The sequence below is a fragment of the Entelurus aequoreus genome, linkage group LG26 (genome assembly GCF_033978785.1).
Source record: "Entelurus aequoreus isolate RoL-2023_Sb linkage group LG26, RoL_Eaeq_v1.1, whole genome shotgun sequence".
Classification (NCBI taxonomy): domain Eukaryota; kingdom Metazoa; phylum Chordata; class Actinopteri; order Syngnathiformes; family Syngnathidae; genus Entelurus; species Entelurus aequoreus.
This window is the reverse complement of record NC_084756.1, coordinates 32,757,526-32,776,829: the sequence shown is the minus strand read 5'-3', so window position 1 is coordinate 32,776,829 and position 19,304 is coordinate 32,757,526. Positions and strand designations below refer to the sequence as shown.

General features: G+C 40.8%; 1 protein-coding gene across 4 annotated transcripts in view; it reads right to left on the bottom strand.

Annotated features, from left to right (window-relative positions):
* plxnb1b (plexin b1b) overlaps positions 1-19,304 on the bottom strand; it is a 198,064-nt gene that overhangs the window by 23,081 nt on the left and 155,679 nt on the right. For 3 of the 4 annotated variants that reach the window (XM_062037858.1, XM_062037859.1, XM_062037860.1), the window contains 12 exons: positions 17,283-17,388; positions 15,709-15,845; positions 13,689-13,865; positions 13,087-13,603; positions 8,645-8,824; positions 7,120-7,268; positions 6,545-6,645; positions 5,258-5,475; positions 5,002-5,180; positions 4,864-4,930; positions 2,910-3,056; positions 2,145-2,310 (listed from right to left, as the gene is read on the bottom strand). In XM_062037858.1, coding sequence (XP_061893842.1) covers positions 2,145-2,310; positions 2,910-3,056; positions 4,864-4,930; positions 5,002-5,180; positions 5,258-5,475; positions 6,545-6,645; positions 7,120-7,268; positions 8,645-8,824; positions 13,087-13,603; positions 13,689-13,865; positions 15,709-15,845; positions 17,283-17,388 — 2,144 coding nt within the window. The remainder of the gene's footprint in view (positions 1-2,144; positions 2,311-2,909; positions 3,057-4,863; positions 4,931-5,001; positions 5,181-5,257; positions 5,476-6,544; positions 6,646-7,119; positions 7,269-8,644; positions 8,825-13,086; positions 13,604-13,688; positions 13,866-15,708; positions 15,846-17,282; positions 17,389-19,304) is intronic. The other variant, XM_062037861.1, reaches the window with a different exon arrangement.

The following is a 19,304-nucleotide window of genomic DNA, read 5'->3' as shown; positions in this document are numbered from 1 at the left end:
TAATGAAGGCAACGCATGATGTAAGTGTCTATATTAGCTGTAATAGCCTACTATCAAAATGACTAGCAAATCTTCGTTGACAGAAATGTTGAAATGTAATATTTATTCTACACATTTTTACAACATTGGAAACCATTAGTAAATCAGAGGCTACTCAGAAGGTGAGATAACTCCTGGAAATTACTGGCTTTTAATGGCCAAAGGTATAGATGTGTGTGTCCAAGTTAAAGGAAACGGCAGGCTGTCTTCTCTTAATAGATTTATTACAATCTTTGGCAAGTTAGGTAATGTTTGCTGTGGTCTGGAACAAAATGGCAAACAACTATCTGAAATGCAGCCAATGTTACATGCAGATAATGTGTCATCCGCCGACAACAACTGGTGATCTGATTGGCTATGGCAATTATCTATCACCTGTGTGTCCCCGTCCACTTCCAGTGCACAGACGCCCACATTGTTGATTCTGAAGGCCCCGGGCAGATTTGGTACAGAATGGCAACATAAGATAGCTGAATTTTGATTGGATACAAACTAAAACGAAAAACAACAGCACTGGAAGGAGCATAATATGACATGAGGAGAATATGAATACTTTTAGATATTTAGGGAAAGTAAATAAAAAAATAATTGTATATTTAATCATGATTTGTGGTTATGTTAGGCCAGCAGAGAAGGCCTTGCTGGCTTGGATGGCACACCACTGCTACACTGTGATTTGGAAGTGAATACACTGTATGTTAGGGGTGCACACAAACATCGATTCACATTCAACTTGCGATTCAAGCTGATTCTAAATTGGTACATATTTTTCAAAAATCGATTTGAAGAAAATGCAAAAAAATAAAAAATAATTTTTTTTTGTACTTTTTGTTCAATAAGAATACATTTAAAACATCTTTTTTAGGCCATCTCCATGCAACCAGAAGGAGCTTTTCTAACCTGTAACCTGATTTGAAAAAATATATATAATATTATTATTATACATCTATTATATTATATAATACATTGCGAGAATCAGTTTGAAGTAAGAATCGTGTTGAATTATTTTTTATTTTTTTCAAATCCCAAATCAATTCCGAATTGAATCATCACCCCAAGGAATCTGAATAGGATCAAATGGTTAAGTGCCCCAAGATTCAATCCCCTACTGTATGTAATTGTTTTATCAAGCTGCAGATGGCGCCAGAGTTCAATAAAACATTTAGGAGCAAATACATTTGCTGAAAAGTCATCATCATCATTATTATTATTATTATTATGGGCCTGCTGCAGTGCAAGCACCCATCACTGATGCTTTCTGAGAATGTTAGCATGCTACTTTCTATGTTTAAATATTGTGTGTGAATGTGAGTGTGAATGTTGTCTGTCTATCTGTGTTGGCCCTGTGATGAGGTGGCGACTTGTCCAGGGTGTACCCCGCCTTCCGCCCGATTGTAGCTGAGATAGGCTCCAGCGACCCCCCGCGACCCCAAAAGGGACAAGCTGTAGAAAATGGATGGATGGATGGTATTTCTTCTCACCCAGTCATGTGCTAGCATTATAACTAACCAACTTTTCCTGCAAATGTTACACTTTTTTTTCTCTAATTCCACTGCCATACACCTTAGAGTCATATAACTTTGCTGTTAGCATGCTAACATTAGCATGTTAACTTTTTCAGTTAATTTTACACTTTTTTTTGTCTAATTCTAATGCTAACTGTTAGCATGTTAACATTTGCATAATAGAATACAGTTAGCACGTGTCGTGCATTCTAATGTTAGCATGCTAACTTTTTCGGCTAATTTTACACGTTTCTCTAATTCCACTGCCATATACCTTACAGTTATATAAATTGGTATGTGACACAGGCTAACTGTTAGCATGCTAATGTTAGCATTCTAGCATGTTAACTGTTAACATGCTAACTTTTTCAGTTGATTTGACACTTTTTTCTCTAATTCCACAGCCATACACCTTAGAGCACTGGTTCAATCTCAAAAGTATGTCAGCTGCCACCGACCCCCGGCCAGAGGTCCAGGGCACAGATAGCGGGCCCATCAAAATTTTCACGGGAATTCTCTAGTTATTATCATTATTATTAGTTGTAGTAGTAGTCATTAAACATGCAGACGTAGGAGCTGGATGAAGGCGTGTATTCTCACCCAGGTCCAAGGAGTCGGAGTGAGGTCTGTGAGAGAAAGAGGTGCTTTTGTACACCTGATCCAGCAGCTTCTCCTTCACCTGCGTGATGGTGTCACAGTCCAGCACTTTGCAGGGCAGCGGCTGCGACTCATTGGCTCCTCCGCCCTGCACCAACACGTTAAGAGTCTGGAAAAAAGACGGAACAGGATTTCAATCACAAACCGACTTGAATCTTACCCGTTATCAAAAAAAGGATATGGCGGCCAAATATAGCTACAAATGAGGCATAATGATGCAATATGTACATACAGCTAGCCTAAATAGCATGTTAGCATTGATTAGCTTGCAGTCATGCAGTGACCAAATATGCCTGATTAGCACTCCAACAAGTCAATAACATCAACAAAGCTCACCTTTGTGCATTCACGCACAGTATAAAAGGTTTGGTGGACAAAATGAGACAAAGGAATGGAAGATTTTACATGTAAACAAACTGTTGCATCACAGTCCACAATATGGAGGGTTCAAGAACCGCCGAAATTAGTAGGACAAAACAATGTTCACGATGTCATCAGTGAAGCATATACACAAACATATTAAACAGTGGACTTTCTAACAATTGGGAAAGTTTGTGTCATGTTTGTCCTCAAACCAAAAACATACTAAAACAGAAAAAACTTTTTCAATCCTTTTTTAGGGTGGCACTAAAGAGCCGCATGCGGCTCAAGAGCTGTGGGTTGCTGACCCCCGCCTTATATGGACGACATAGGGAGATTTCTGCTCACCAAGGTTTTGTATTCCACGTCTTCTCGCAGCAGGCGGTTGTCGTTGAGAGTGTATTTGGCCTTGCCAGTCACAGCATCCACTGGTCCTTTATCTACTTGGTGCTTTATTGCCCTGAAAAGCATGTAGAGACATTCCCCGGCAGAGTCCTGGAAGCACACACACACACACTTTCTTCACTTAAAGTGACATCAATGACAACGAGCAAAATAGAAGATGATAAAAGCAAGTAGCCACTACACATGTGCAAAGGCTGTGTCTCAAATTGAACACTTCCATAAGTACACTTGAATTAGTGCACTCATTTCCTGAGCTTATCATATCATAGCTTGCATATCAACTTTCTGATATCATCTCCGTTACAAGCAGTCCTGTACTTGTGCACAGTTGTACAGCCAGTTAATCTAAATGTTAAGCACACAAGGTTGGTCTTCTCTTCTATTTTAGTCAAATCATTTACAAAAGGAAAACATGAAAGGCTATAGGCTACTAATAGCTAGCAGCTACACAACAGCTAAGCACACAATAGCACACTGATTGGACATACGTAATAAGTGTCCTTAATTGAACTATATTGCAGTCTAAAATAGCACATTTGTCAATATAAACAAGTGTCAAATAATTATAGTTGAATATTACGTACAGATACAAAGTCTCCAAGGCAGACGCTTATTAGAATGAATTCAGTAACAAACGTGTCCACATCATTTAATTTACTGCGTAATGAATTATTGCAACAAATAGGTTAGTGTTTTTTAGTTGATTTTACACTTTTTTCTTTAATTCCACATCCATATACACATTAGAGTCATATAACTTGGTATGTGACACATGCTGTTAGCATGCTAACATTAGCATGCTAACTTTTTCAGTTGATATGACATTTTTTTCTCTAATTCCACAGCCATACACCTTAGAGTCATATAACTTGATATGTGACACATGTGAACTGTTAGCATGTTAACCATGCTAATTTTTTCAGCTTATTTTACAAATTTTTTTCCTAATTTCGCAGCCATATACCTTATAGTCATATCACGTGGTATGTGACACATGCTAACGTTGGCATAATGACTTTTTCCGCTAATGTTACACTTTTTTCTGAAACTTCACTGCCATACATCTTAAAGTCAAATAAGTTGGTATGTGACACATGCTAACTGCTAGCATGCTAACATTAGCATGCTAACTTTACACTTGTTTCTCTAATTCCACTGCCAAATACCTTACAGTCATATAACTTGGTATGTGACACATGCTAACTGTTAGCATGTTAACCATGCTGACTTTTTCAGCTTATTTTACACTTGTTTCTCAAATTTCACTGCCATTAACCTTAAGGACAAATAACTTGGTATGTGACACATGCTAATGTTAGCATGCTAGCAGCATAAGAAAAACAATCCACTGCATCTAAAAAGACACCATAAGTCTATTAAATAATAAATAGGCTGGTGTTTTTTATACCAACCATTGTTTTCTGTTTGACTCATTTCACTTAATCAAACCTTTTCTAACATTCCACACTACAAAATAATAAGGATTCCAGCTGGTAATGTATCGGATCAATACCGGTATAGGACAATAGTCAAGGCTCCAATATTGGTATCATATTGGAAGTTTAAAAGTTCGGGACACCCTTAATGAACTGCAACCACTGGAGTCAGCCCAGGTTCTGAGTCCATCACTGCACACTTACAATTTTTGAGTGCAACAGCTGGGTACTGAGCGTACTGCATTTTATCACATAGTTCTCAGTGTGAGCACACTTACGCACTTAAAAGTGTAAGTGTGAGTCCACAACCTGAGTTTACGTCACTTTAAAGTGAAGTGAATAATATTTATTTAGAGCTTCTCTTAAATGACTCAGAGCTTACTTACATAGTGAAACCCATTATCTAAGTTACATATTCTGTATTGTCTCTGGAGTGGCACACATTCAAAACCCAGACTGACCCTGAGGAAAGCGTAGAGACAGATGGACATCCAGTTGGTCAGCAGCTTTTCCACCACAGTCTCAGTCCTGCAGAGAAAAAGAGCCAACAAAGTGAGACATCCAGAAAGCGGAACCGAGCTAACGATGCCGTCTCTTACCGCCGTAGCATCAGTTTGGGGTTCTTGGCCACATACTGCTCCACCAGGTCGTTCAAAAGGGTCTTGAGGATGTCCGTGAAGTACTCCAGTTTACCGTGCAGTGCCACCGTGAGAAGGGAGGCCACGTAGGCCCGGTCTCGGGGAGAGAAAGTCCGCTGACTCTCCAGAGTATGAATAAACTTACGGGAAAGATAGGATATTTTATTCCTCTCTAAAAAGTCACCGGGCTGACAGGTCGTGATGTTTCTGGCCGTACCTTAGTGAGAAAGAGTTTACTGTTGAGCAGGTTGGAAAGTTGCACCAGACCTTGCTCCACCGTCTGTCTGCGACACTCCTGAACGTCCAGGTCTCGTCTGAGTGGCGACTCCCGGTGGCCGGGGAAGAAAATGCGCTCCGCGTACCTCCGGTAGTCAAGGAAAGGAATGCCAGAACCCACCAAGTCACTTGACATGTCCATCATCTCAGTCATCAGGTCTGGGGCAGAGTGGGTGTGTGAAGGGTGAAAGGTCAGTGAAACGTTCATCTGTCGTATCCCTAAATCTTTATCCCCAGACCTAATCCTTGACCCCTAACCCTTGATCTCTATACCCAACTATTAACCACTACCTAACTCTTAACCCCTAGACCTAACACTTAACCGCTACCTAGCTCTTCACCCCTAATTTATTCATAAACCTAACCCTTAACCACTACCTAACTCTTAAGCCTTAACCTTATATCCCTAGACCTAACCCTTAACCACTATCTTAAGCCTTAACCCCTTTATCCCTAGACATAACCCTTGACCACTATCTTAAGCCTTAACCCTTCTTCCCTAAACCTAACCCTTAACCACTATCTAACGCTTAACCCCTAGACCTAATTCTTAACCGCTACCTAATTCTTAATCTCAACCCCAACCTTAACCACTACCTTAACCTCAACCCCTAACCCATTAATTGCTAGACCTAGCCCTTAACCGCTACCTAACTTTTCACCCCATAACCCGTTTATTCGTAGACCTAACCCTTAACCAGTATCTAACACTTAAACCCAAGACCTAACTCTTAACCGCTACCTTACTCTTAACCCCAATTCCAATCTTAACCACTTCCTTACCCACAACCCCCAACCTATCAATCGCTTGCTCGACCTAATCCTTGACCCCTAACTATGATCTAAACCTTAACCCCTAACCTTAATCTTCAGACGTAGCTCTTAACCATAACCTCACTCTTAACCGCTAACCCTTAACCTTTAACTCTGAAACTCTAACCCCTAATCTTTTGACCTTAATCTCTAGACCTCTTGACGTTACCCTTATCCAGTACATAACCCTTAACCCTTAACCTTTTTCTCAAGACATAACCCTTGACCCCTAACCAAACACCTTCAGTATGCTGAAAAAGTAGGAATTAAGAACTGGACAGATATTACATTTGACAGTGACTGCAGACAAAAAGTCAACATGTTTGGTTCCAAACACTGAAATGTTCTCATTGGGACATTTAAGGTCATGTTGACATTTTAGTGTCAAAGTCATGTTGACATTTGAGTGTTTCACCTGTAAACTCTTTCTTGCACCGATCTCTCACGCTGGTTTCAAGGTTTTCCAGCTGGATTTGGACCTTTTTGTAGTCTCTTAAAGCCTGCTTGCTCTTTCTCCTGACAACGCATTAAGAGATGACCGATTTAGTAGTGTTGAGTAGAGTCATGTGACCTGAACATGTCCCGCAAGTTGAAGCAGATCAAATAGAGACACAATGAAAAGAAAGATTTATTTCGTAGCATGACTTTCTGACGTCCGTTATTCAAATACTACGTAAAAAACAATTCCGTGTACAAGTACTACATTACAATACAAGCAACTTAAAGTAACTTCAGATACGGTACTAATAAAACTTGTTGGGCTTCCTAAATTTGGTATATTAAATGAATTAGAAATAAAAGTGCATTCCTGCTAACCAATATACCGGTAGTACAACTATAGGTACTACACAGTACGTACCCTGTATCTATTTCATTCATCTACTTAACTGTAGACAAGATACTATTTAGTACTTACTGTATCTGCTTAATGAATCCACTTAAGTGCAGAAATTGTATACAGTACATAATGTGTATTGTATATCTACTAACCTGTAGATAAGTACGATGATGAGGACGATGAGCGCCACAATGGAGGCTCCAACCCCGACACCAATCTGAGCCTCCACAGGAAAGGTGGCCAGGCTTAGACTGTCATACTGAACTTTGCCAAGGGAGAAGTTCAAGTTTCCCATGTGGACCTGAAAATAAAGTCAGTCAATGTCAGGTGTCTCCTGCAGGCCACATAGGAGATGTATTGGAATTTTTATAGTTGTTATGGTGATGGTTGTTAGAGCTATAGTTGTTAGGGATGTGGTGGTTAGAGCTGTGGTGGTTAGAGCTATGGTGGTTAGGGCTATGGTTGTTAGAGCTATGGTGGTTAGAACTGTGGTGGTTAGAGCTGTGGTGGTTATAGCTATGATGGTTAGAGCTGTGGTGGTTATAGCTATGATGGTTAGAGCTGTGGTGGTTAGAGCTATGGTTGTTAGTGCTGTGGTGGTTAGAGCTATGGTTGTTAGAGCTATGGTTGTTAGAGCTGTGGTGGTTAGAGCTATGGTTGTTAGAGCTGTGGTGGTTAGAGCTATGGTGGTTAGAGCTATGGTGGTTAGAGCAATGGTGGTTAGAGCAGTGGTGGTAAGAGCAATGGTGGTTAGAGCAGTGGTGGTTAGAGCTGTGGTGGTTAGGGCTATGGTGGTTAGGGCTATGATGGTTAGGGCTATGGTTGTTAGAGCTGTGGTTGTTAGAGCTATGGTGGTTAGAGCTATGGTGGTTAGAGCTGTGGTGGTTAGAGCTGTGGTGGTTAGAGCTGTGGTGGTTAGAGCTATGGCGGTTAGGGCTATGGTGGTTAGAGCTGTGGTGGTTAGAGCAATGGTGGTTAGAGCTGTGGTGGTTATAGCTTTGGTGGTTAGAGCTATGGTTGTTAAGGTTTTGGTTATGGTGGTTATGGTAGTTATGATTATAGTTGTTATGGTTATAGTTTTTCAGGTTATGGTTGTTAGAGTTTTGGTTGATAAGGTTTTGGTTGTCAGGGTTTTGGTTGTGAGGGCTTTGGTCGTTAGAGTTATGGTAGTTTGAGTTTCTTCCGCTTATCCGAGGTCTTGACTTTGACACATAGAAATTATTGCGTATGACTAGCTTGTGTGCTATTGTGTGCCTAGATGTTGTGTAGCTGCTAGCTCCAAGGAACAGAAAGCTTACCATGTTTACCTTTTGTAAATGGCTTGACTAAAATAGAAGAAAACCAACCATGTGTACTTATTGGAGGACATTTAGATGTTACCTGGCTGTCCAACTTTGCACAAGTTAACACTCTGCAGGACTGCTTGTATCACACACTTTTCATGCAAGCCAACATAATACCATACTAAGATCGATACCTATATTTGATCGGGACAGCCCTTTTTTTGATATTCTAAGATTGCATTAAGTCTACTGCCCTGTATACAACTTGTTACGTCCTTTAAAGGGTCTGCTCACATTTCTTCCTGGTTCCTGGCCTCAAAGGGGCCACATGACAGAGACATTGTTTGTGTTATTATTTGCAACTTTCAACCTGTGCTTTAAGAAGTTTACTCACAGTGAATTCAGGCAGGCTGTCAGAACCCTCACGTTTCTTGACATTCGTCGTAGACACAGGCTGCTGAGGCGGGGGCTCGCAGTACAGATGGTTTCTGGTAAGCGTCTTGACGGCACACACACCCTCCCCAATTAACACAACCACCTCCTCCTTATTGATAGCCAGGTCCAGATTTTCCCCCTGAGAATCACAACATGCATGGAAATGTATTACTGTGCTGGATGTTGCACTGCAGCCCGGAGCTTGTTTTTTATTGGCTTCACGGTATCTTCAAAGAATGAAACTGAAGGACATAAGAACATTAGCAAGAAGGTTTAGGACAATGCTGAAAAGAGAAACAACGTTAGCCGAGCATAGCTTGCATGTTGACCTACACTTGGGATGGGTGCTGAATCTAGTACTTTTTGGCGCTGACCGAATCCCGCTGGTCTTACTGATTCACATGTTATGCTATCTGGGTTGTGGGTCACGCCTGGTTGCCAAATCAGCCAGCTCTTCGCACTTGGCGATCACTCCAGCAGCACTGAGAGCAGACACAGCCGAACTGGGGGGCGGTATAGCTCGGTTGGTAGAGTGGCCGTGCCAGCAACTTGAGGGTTGCAGGTTCGATCCCCGCTTCCGCCATCCTGCCGTTGTGTCCTTGGGCAAGACACTTTACCCACCTGCTCCCAGTGCCACCCACACTGGTTTGAATGTAACTTAGATATTGGGTTTCACTATGTAAAGCGCTTTGAGTCACTAGAGAAAAAAGCGCTATATAAATATAATTCACTTCACTTCACAACTACCTCTAGGTAATGTTGCAATTTTCAATGCCAGCAAAGAAATAGACTAAAAAACCATTGCAATGTCAGATAAGTATGGTTCCACTTTTCCAAAAATGCGCTAGCTTGAGGCTAATATACATTGGCTTCGCTAATGACATGCTACTGACTAGCGTTAGCGATTTTACTTGATCATTTTAATGTAGAGTTTTGCTAGTATTATTGTAAATCAGATTATGTATTTTATTTGTGGTATTGAATGTTACATACATTTTTAACAAAATAAATTGTATCGTGTACAACAATTAAACAAAAGCAAAAACTATTATTGGCTCCCATTTAAATCATTTGGGTGTTGCCCTCTAAGCCTTACTGTATCCAGAGTCTTATTCCCTCACTTTGTAAACAATAACAAAGCATCAAAAATGGTTTTGTAATAATTAGAACAATACAAAATAAAACATCAGTCTAATCATTTTAGTATTGCTTATATACTGATACTATACTAGGAATTGATAGTATCGACATCTGGATCGATCATCCCTAATTTACATTGAAGCTTTAGCGGTTAGCTTCTTTTGTCGTCCTGCTGGGCGTGTGTAGCATGCTTAGCTATTATTTTTCCTCTACTCCTCCAGTGATGATGTTTCTTGAAAGAAACATTTCATTTCCCACCATGGTGGTGAGGATTGGTATCTTAGAAGCAACTTCATATATGATGCTTGTTCCAGCTTGCTCTTAAATGGGACCCGGTGTTCTGGCAAGACATGCACACAACCCCTACATGTGTGTAACAAGGAACCAGGACATGTAATTGTGTCTCCCTGCGCGTGCATCCTTTTTGAAGGACTCTTTCACGTCAGTACAATCTTTAGCATGTTAACAGCGGGATATGGCTGCAGTAAAGATCGGCTGAGCTTGGCAGCTCGTCAGATAATTGCTCTTCCTTCAGGGACTCGTGCTACGTCTTTAATTCTGAATAATAGGATAGTCAGCAATCGTCTGGTCAATTGCTAATACGTAACAATCTCACGGTTGCGGATATCCATACAGCAGGACTATTCAGCCGGCCCGGGAATGACACCATACCTATACCAGTGCCCTGTACTTTGCAGTGGTTTGTTGGGGAGCAGCACCAGCAAAAAGGACATAAACCGGATTGAGAAACTGATCCGGAAAGCTGGACAAACTATTGGCACGCATTTGGAGGCGTTTGTGTCAGTGAGGGACAGGAGGACACTGGACAAAGTGCTCGCCATCATGGACAATCCTGCCCACCCACTCCACCAGACAAATGAGGGACAGCGGAGCTCATACTCCAACAGGCTCCTTCAGCTTCGTTCCCACAGTGTTCCATTCAAGAACTCCTTCATTCCGCACTTCATGCAGCTGTATAATAATTCGCCATACAGCAATAGATGATATCTGTCTATTACCTGACCACTTCTATGTTAGCTACCTCTCTTTGTTGATAATGTATATTTTCTGCTGGATCTACTCTCTATTTTATGCTGCAGCTGTTACATATACTGTAATATTGTAGATGGTCATTGGGATTTGTTATATATTGTATATATTATCCATTCATTCATTTTCTACCGCTTGTCCCTTTTAGGGTCGTGGGGGGTGCTGGAGCCTATCTCAGCTGCATTCGGGCAGTAGGCGGTGTACACCCTGGACAAGTCGCCACCTCATCACAGGTAGACAGACAACATTCACACACTAGGGCCAATTTAGTGTTGATGATGATGATGATGATGGATTAGATTTATATCGCGCTTTTCTATTGTTAGATACTCAAAGCACTCACAGAGAAGTGGGAACCCATCATTCATTCACACCTGGTGGTGGTAAGCTACATTTGTAGCCACAGCTGCCCTGGGGTAGACTGACGGAAGCGAGGCTGCCAGTTTGCGCCTACGGCCCCTCCGACCACCACCTATCATTCATTCATCATTCATTTCACCGGTGTGAGCGGCACCGGGGGCAAAGGGTGAAGTGTCCTGCCCAAGGACACAACGGAAGCGATTTTTTGGATGGTAAGAGGCGGGGAGCGAACCTGCAACCCTCAGGTTTCTGGCACGGTCGCTCTACCCACTATGCCACGCCGTCCCAAGTAGTGTTGCCAATCAACCTATCCCCAGGTGCATGTCTTTGGAGGTGGGAGGAAGCCGGAGTACCCGGAGGGAACCCACGCAGTCACAGGGAGAACATGCAAACTCCACACAGAAAGATCCCGAGCCCGGGATTGAACTCAGGACTAGTCAGGACCTTCGTATTGTGAGGCACATGCACTAACCCCTGTCCCACCGTGCTGCCCTATATATATTATATAATAATATAATACAATAATATAATATATCAGTATATATTATATGTAAATATTACACATATGTTATATTTTATATTGCTACTATGGTCCATTTTTAGTCTACTTTATACCTTTTGTTTTCACCCTCTTTTTGTGCCCTTGTGTGCATTATCCTTTTCATCTCTATCCTTTCCATCCTTTGTAACTGAGCTACTGTGTAGAACAATTTCCTTTGTGGATCAATAAAGTTTGTCTAAGACTAAGTCTAAGTTTTAGTAGTATTCCTCAAGGTTTAATTTTAGGTCATCTCTTTTTTCATCATTTGGGATATTCAACTGGTGACAGTAAAAATCATTTCAAAAAAACTTGTGGGAGACGCACATTTTTGCAGCAGATTCTTAAAAACACTAGAGCAGTGGTTCTCAAATGTGGGTACGCGTACCCCTGGGGGTACTTGAAGGTATGCCAAGGGGTACGTGAGATTTTTTAAAACTATTCTAAAAATAGCAACAATTAAAAAATCCTTTATAAATATATTTATTGAATAATACTTCAACAAAATATGAATGTAAGTTCATAAACTGGACATCAAATCAAGTAGGCTATTCCATTCATTACAATGCAACAATGCAATATTCAGTGTTGACAGCTAGATTTTTTGTGGACATGTTCCATAAATATTGATGTTAAAGATTTCTTTTTTGTGAAGAAATGCTTAGAATTAAGTTCATGAATCCAGATGGATCTCTATTACAATTCCCAAAGAGGGCACTTTAAGTTGATGATTACTTCTATGTGTAGAAATCTTTATTTATAATTGAATCACTTGTTTATTATTCAACAAGTTTTTAGTTATTTTTATATCTTTTTTTCCAAATAGTTCAAGAAAGACCATTACAGATGAGCAATATTTTGCACTGTTATACAATGTACTAAATCAGAAACTGATGACATAGTGCTGTATTTTACTTCTTTATCTCTTTTTTTCAACCAAAAATGCTTTGCTCTGATTAGGGGGTACTTGAATTAAAAAACATTTCACAGGGGGTACATCACTGAAAAAAGGTTGAGAACCACTGCACTAGAGTGCTGTCATAGAGATCATCTTTCACTAGCTTTTTTACAGTAGGTCCTTAAAAACAGCAGAGCGCTCCTGTAACTCTGACAAAAAAAAATAGGCCAAAATTAAATGTCTACTGTAGAGGATGCTGGTTCTCAGGAATATACAAAATAAGACTAATAGTTAAGGGAGAAGTCCGGCCCCTCTGTATTTAGCTTTCTGGAAATGTGGCCCCCAAAACAACTGAGCTGAATATCCCTGCGATACAGCAACTGTTGTGTGTTTTTTTGTTGCGGCATTCTCTGACCTCAAGCTGGATGAAGCTTCCAGGGTTGTAGCGGTATGCCTTCAGAGGGTCCTGCTGGTTCAGAGGGTGCAGAATTGGGTTGGGCTCATAGCTGAAGGCCTGGGGGTTGAGGGTGTTGAAGTCAAAGCGCAGGTTGTCCAGCAGAAACTCCACCATGACCTTGGAGCCCCACACCGAGGAGTCCACCATCGGCGATCGACACAATATCAAGGAGGAGGAGTTCACCTCACAAAGTTCTGTGAACTGACGGAACGCAGACAGACAAAATAAGATTGGTAAAGATGTGTGGGCGGGCACGCACTTGCACACCTGTTTGGCAGAGCAGAGAAGATCTCCAGGACACAGAGGGTCAGAAGCCATTTTGGCAGACCGTCCCAACCTTTCCCCTGGGCTCCAGCGCTTCCTTCTCCTGCTGGTCTTTTTCTGGATGGACTCGTGAGGCGACACGGTCACGAGCATCCGAGGTTCCTGCACGACGTTCAGGTTGTGTCCTGACACGTAGATCCTTCGCCCGCCACTGAACAGAAGACCGTTATTGATGTGAAAGTCACTCTCAAACCAAAGGAGAGACAAAGGAGGCGTGATAGACATCATGGACTTACCTCAGGAAGCTCTTGGCTGGTTTGGCGTGGGTTATGTTGGGGTTGTGCGTGTAGTGGTACGCTGAGGAGTGCAGATGCCGTTGGCTGCTGCCATAATGCAGAGTGAGGCGGTAATCTCCCGTCTTGTTGTTGCTGCCCGTCACACACTCAACACTGGAGCTCTGAACCTCCGACACACTGAGGAGAACACAGAAACCATCCAATCTTTACGGATGCCTCTTGGCCAAGCAGAACAGTCACTTTTTTACATAAACATAAGGACGTGTGTCAACTGTACGTACACCTGGTCCTTGAGTGCGTAAGCACTTTCACACTGAGAAGTACGGTAAAATGCAAAGTACACGGTCAGTATTCAGAACACTCAAAACTTAGAGTGTGCGGGTATGGACACAAAGCAATTTTGTGTTTTTTCTTGTTTATGCACATATTCTGGTGTATGTAGTGTAGGGCTGCAACAACTAATCGATTAAATCGATTAAAATCGATTATAAAAATAGTTGGCGATTAATTTAGTCATCGATTCGTTGGATCAATGCTATGCGCATGCAATTTTTTAATTTTTTAAAATTGTTTATTTTATTTTTATTTTATTTTTATTTTTTTATAAACCTTTATTTATAAACTGCAACATGTACAAACAGCTGAGAAACAATAATCAAAATAAGTATGGTGCCAGTATGCAGTTGTTTTTCAATAAAATACTGGAAAGGATAGAAATGTAATTTGTCTCTTTTATCCGATTATTAATTGATTAATCGAAGTAATAATCGATAGATTAATCGATTATGAAATTAATCGTTAGTTGCAGCCCTAATGAAGTGTATGTCACTATGTGAGTCACTGGAGTAACAGTTCTTCACTTTGACCATAGCATCAGATCAGTCATACTGGAAAAATGCAAAAATTAGAGAGAGATGTGCTGTCTATCATTCACAATCCTTATATAAGACATGAACACATATGTTTTTCTTTTTTTATGCATCGTAAGTCAAAAATAAATAAAGACAAATAGTCTGTCAATGGGGGGCTCTCGCTATTCCGCCCACAAAACAATCTAAATAACCATCCAAAACCCGCCAAAAATACTCTATAAACATATCGTGACCTGAATATTAAACAAATATTAGCAATGTTGCATTATAAGCGCTAACGTAGACTATTTTTTAGCGCCGGATTTATAAACAGCTAAGTAAGCGTCTTGGCTCGTCAAAATTATTCTAGATTATAAATCATTCCTCTCATCTGGATAATAAAAGGATTTAACTATACATCTAGAAGTTGTTCATCTGTGACATTCAATGTATACCCGGAGATAGAGACAAACAGACAACTAAATACTGTGTCTGCAGGGAGACTTTTCCTTGTTAACAGTTGGTGTGCATCATGATTAGTTCTTCATATAAACGGGAAGATATGGACATCCTATCAGTCGTCATCGAAGTAAGAGCAGACTTTGTACAGTAAGCTATCATTTTATTATGTATTTCTTGTTGAGCACTTAGCAATATTGCTACATGATGCCTAGCGTTTCACTAAAGCTGGATTTGTTTAGTAGACCTTCTAAAACTTGTTGCTTATTTTTAGGATCAACAAAATAAGGTTCTGGATCACAATTTTTCCCAAAGCAATCGTTGCTGGCTCTCACACAGTCTGCATTAATTGCATTGTTGTTGGTGATGAAGGGATCTGTGGTTCCTACCTCTACGTCACGCCATGAAGTTTCTGGCGAGCTCATTATTTCTCAAAATGGCTCGGGAATCTGTGTGAGATTGATACTATTTTGATCATATCTATTTACTCGCAAACTTTGGAAGTTTTTCGGTGTCATACATCAAATATATATGATAATAGCTTCAATATAGAAGCAACTTGTTTTTCTACTCTACTGCTACTTGAATAGCGAGACATTTCCAGGAAGTGTTCATTGACAAAAAAAGAACTTGGTACATCACTGAGGTGTCAAAATTTGCTATAATTATTGAAGTGCACTGACAGACGTTTATGTTTGTGTTGTTCTCACATGTTACAGGGCACGCCGCCCACTGTGACGGCAAGGTCCGAGGGATGTCCGGTCAGCAGGTTTCGCCCACTGATGGTCAGCGTGGTGCCGCCAGCTTTGGGACCTCTGTCGGGCATCACTCCTGTCACAAACGGATCCTGAAGGGTGACACAGGACAAATGAAAAAACGCAAAATAGTGCTTTAAATTTGTACATCATTACTGCTTGGTGACCTTTGAACTCCCTCTACCAATTATGAATGCTAGTATCTTATTTTCTTGCCCTGTAGTTGGTGTGAGCTTCCACTTGCAGAACTGTTTAACAAATTGCTACTACATATACTGTTAGTGTTACTACTACAAAACCCAAAACCAGTGAAGTTGGCACAAAACCTGTATGTACCTTTCAGCATTAATGGTGCCTTCGCAGATGTGTAAGCTACCCATGTCTTGGGCACTAATACACCCCCATACCATCACACATGCTGCCTTTTACACTTTGCGCCTATAACAATCCGGATGATTCTTTTCCTTTTTGTCCCGGAGGACACGACGTCCACAGTTTCCAAAAACAATTTGAAATGTGGACTCATCAGACCACAGAACACTTTTCCACTTTGCATCAGTCCATCTTAGATGAGCTTGGTCCCAGCGAAGCCGGCGGCGTTTCTGGGTGTTGTTGATAAATGGCTTTCTCTTTGCACTTACAGATGTAGTGACACACTGTAGTTACTGTCATTGGTTTTCTGAAGTGTTCCTGAGCCCATGTGGTGATATCCTTTACACACTGATGTCGCTTTTTGATGCAGTACCGCCTGAGGGATGGAAGGTCACGGCCTTGCCACTTACGTGCAGTGATTTCTCCAGATTCTCTGAACCTTTTGATGATATTACTGACCATAGATTGTGAAATCCCTAAATTTCTTGCAATAGCTCATTGAGAAATGTTTGTTCTTAACCTGTTGGACAATTTGCTCACGGTTTGTTGACAAAGTGGTGACCCTCGCCCCATCCTTGTTTGTGAATGACTTCATGGAAGCTGCATTTATACCCAATCATGGCACCCACCTGTTCCCAATTAGCCTGTTCACCTGTGGGATGTTCCAAATAAGTGTTTGATGAGCATTCCTCAACTTTCCTAAGTGTTTTTTGCCACTTGTGCCAGCTTTTTTGAAACATGTTGCAGGCATCATATTCAGAATGAGCTAATATTTGCAAAAAATAAAGTTTACCAGTTCGAACATTAAGAATCTTGTCTTTGCAGTCTATTCAATTGAATGTAAGTCAAATCATTGTATTCTGTTTTTATTTACCATTTACACAAGGTGCCAACCTCACTGGTTTTGGGTTTTGTACATATACTGTTAGCATTACTACTTCCATCAGTAATTAACTGCTTAGTCATCTCCCCCATTCTTGTCTCTCCATCCACAAGTGTGGATTTTAGTAACCTGTATCAGTGCTGCGACACAACAACACCAATACTGTATTGTTGTTGTATGCTGGCTGTATGGATTGATGATCACCTCCGCCAATAAACAATCTTACACCAAAAAGATGGTTGATCTGATGTAACGTGATGTCGTCTTTAATTACCTGGAAGCTGAATGTCTGTCTGGACAATCCAAATTCTCCCCCGCTGACTTGAACAGACACATGACCCATCTTCTCTCCTCCACTGGCTCTCGTTTTGCAAACGATCCTGCACGACATCATCAAGCTCACTCAATCAATGTTGCTATCACATGTTCAACCCTTCTGGAATTGTCAAACCCACAACAAGCCAAAGCCAAATAATGGTGGTTGTAACAAGATATTGACTGATTATCAGTGCCAATATTTGGCATTTTGATGTACTGTATATCGGTATCGGCACAAAACTACTTTAGCAGAGTACAAATTATTTGCCACTTTCCATATTTTAAATTGTATTTCTACTAATTTCCCTCATTTTAAGAGCTATTTACATATTTTTAGTCATTGACTAATCCTAATTTTAGCATGAATAATTATATTTTTTCAATTCAAAAATGTTAAAATTCAGAAAATAACTTTAAATAAGATATTTTGGTTCCCCCCCCACATAAAATCCTGTTTAAAGGAGAACTGCAGTTTCTGGGGGAATTTTGCCTATCGTTCACGATCATTATGAAAGACATGACGACGGATGTACTTTTTTTTTAGTAATTCACGGAAATAAACGTACATAAAAGTCCGCTTACAGCTAAGCCAATATGAGGTCCTCTATTCCGCCCATAAAACCCAATAAAAAAACACACAAAAAGTGCCAACAATACTACATTTACATTTCATGACTTGAATATTAACCAAATGTTAGTTGAAGTTAAAAAAAATGTTATAGTACCAATAATTGTCACACACACACGAGGTGTGGCAAAATGATTCTCTGTATTTGACCCATCACCCTTGATCACCCCCTGGGAAGTGAGGAGAGCAGTGAGCAGCAGCGGTGGCCACGCCCGGGAATAATTCTTGGTGATTTAACCCCCAATTCCAACCCTTGATGCTGAGTGCCAAGCAGGGAGGTAATTGGTCCCACTTTTATAGTCTTTGGTATGACTCGGCCGGGGTTTGAACTCACAACCTACCCATCTCAGGGCGGACACTCTAACCACTAGGCCACTGAGTAGGTGGTGATATTGTTATTATAAGCGCTAACATAGACAAACTATTTATAGCGGCACCTTGATCAATAGCTTGTGTGCAAATGTTGACATGATTGGCTGATCAGCTGTTTCCTCGCTTGTCAAACTTTATTTTAGATCATAAATTATGTCTTTCACCTGGATAGTAGAAGGATGAGGACATATTCCGACAAGTTGGTACACTTTGGCAGCCAATTTAGACCCGGAAAATGGCGAGAAAGACACGGGAAGATTCGGTTTCACCCCCCCTTGTCTTTATTAAGGATTATGAGTCATTCTTCATCTTAATGGGAAGATGTTAAAAAAACAACCTGATGCCTTATCCAGCTGTTTACTGACATATAATAATCATGTTGAAATAACCATTACTGCAAATGAATATCGCCGAATGAATTGAGCCGCTGTTCTAAGTTAATAATCATCCACCTTTATGAACAAATTTTTTTACAAGTAGTACTATCACTGGAGGACGAGGCTAAACGTATTTCACACAGAGTAAGAGCAAGCACCCAATCATTAAGATAATTGCTAAGATAGCTTGAAACAACAGAATAAAATAAGTTATTATGCAAAACAAACTTTTCTTACCTACAGGTGCCTTCTGTGGTGTATTTGGGATCTGCATAAGTCCCGAAAATGTTAACTCAAACGGCGGCGGTATTTATAAAACAATCTTGCCTACCTTCCTACTCAGTGGCCTAGTGGTTAGAGTGTCCGCCCTGAGATGGGTAGGTTGTGAGTTCAAACCCTGGCCAAGTCATACCAAAGACTATAAAAATGGGACCCATTGCCTCCCTGCTTGGCACTCAGCATCAACGGTTGGAATTGGGGGTTAAATCAACAAAAATGATTCCCGGGCGCGGCCACCGCTGCTGCTCACTGTTCCCCTCACCTCCCAGGGGGTGGATCAAGGGTGATGGGTCAAATGCAGAGAATAATTTCGCCACACCTA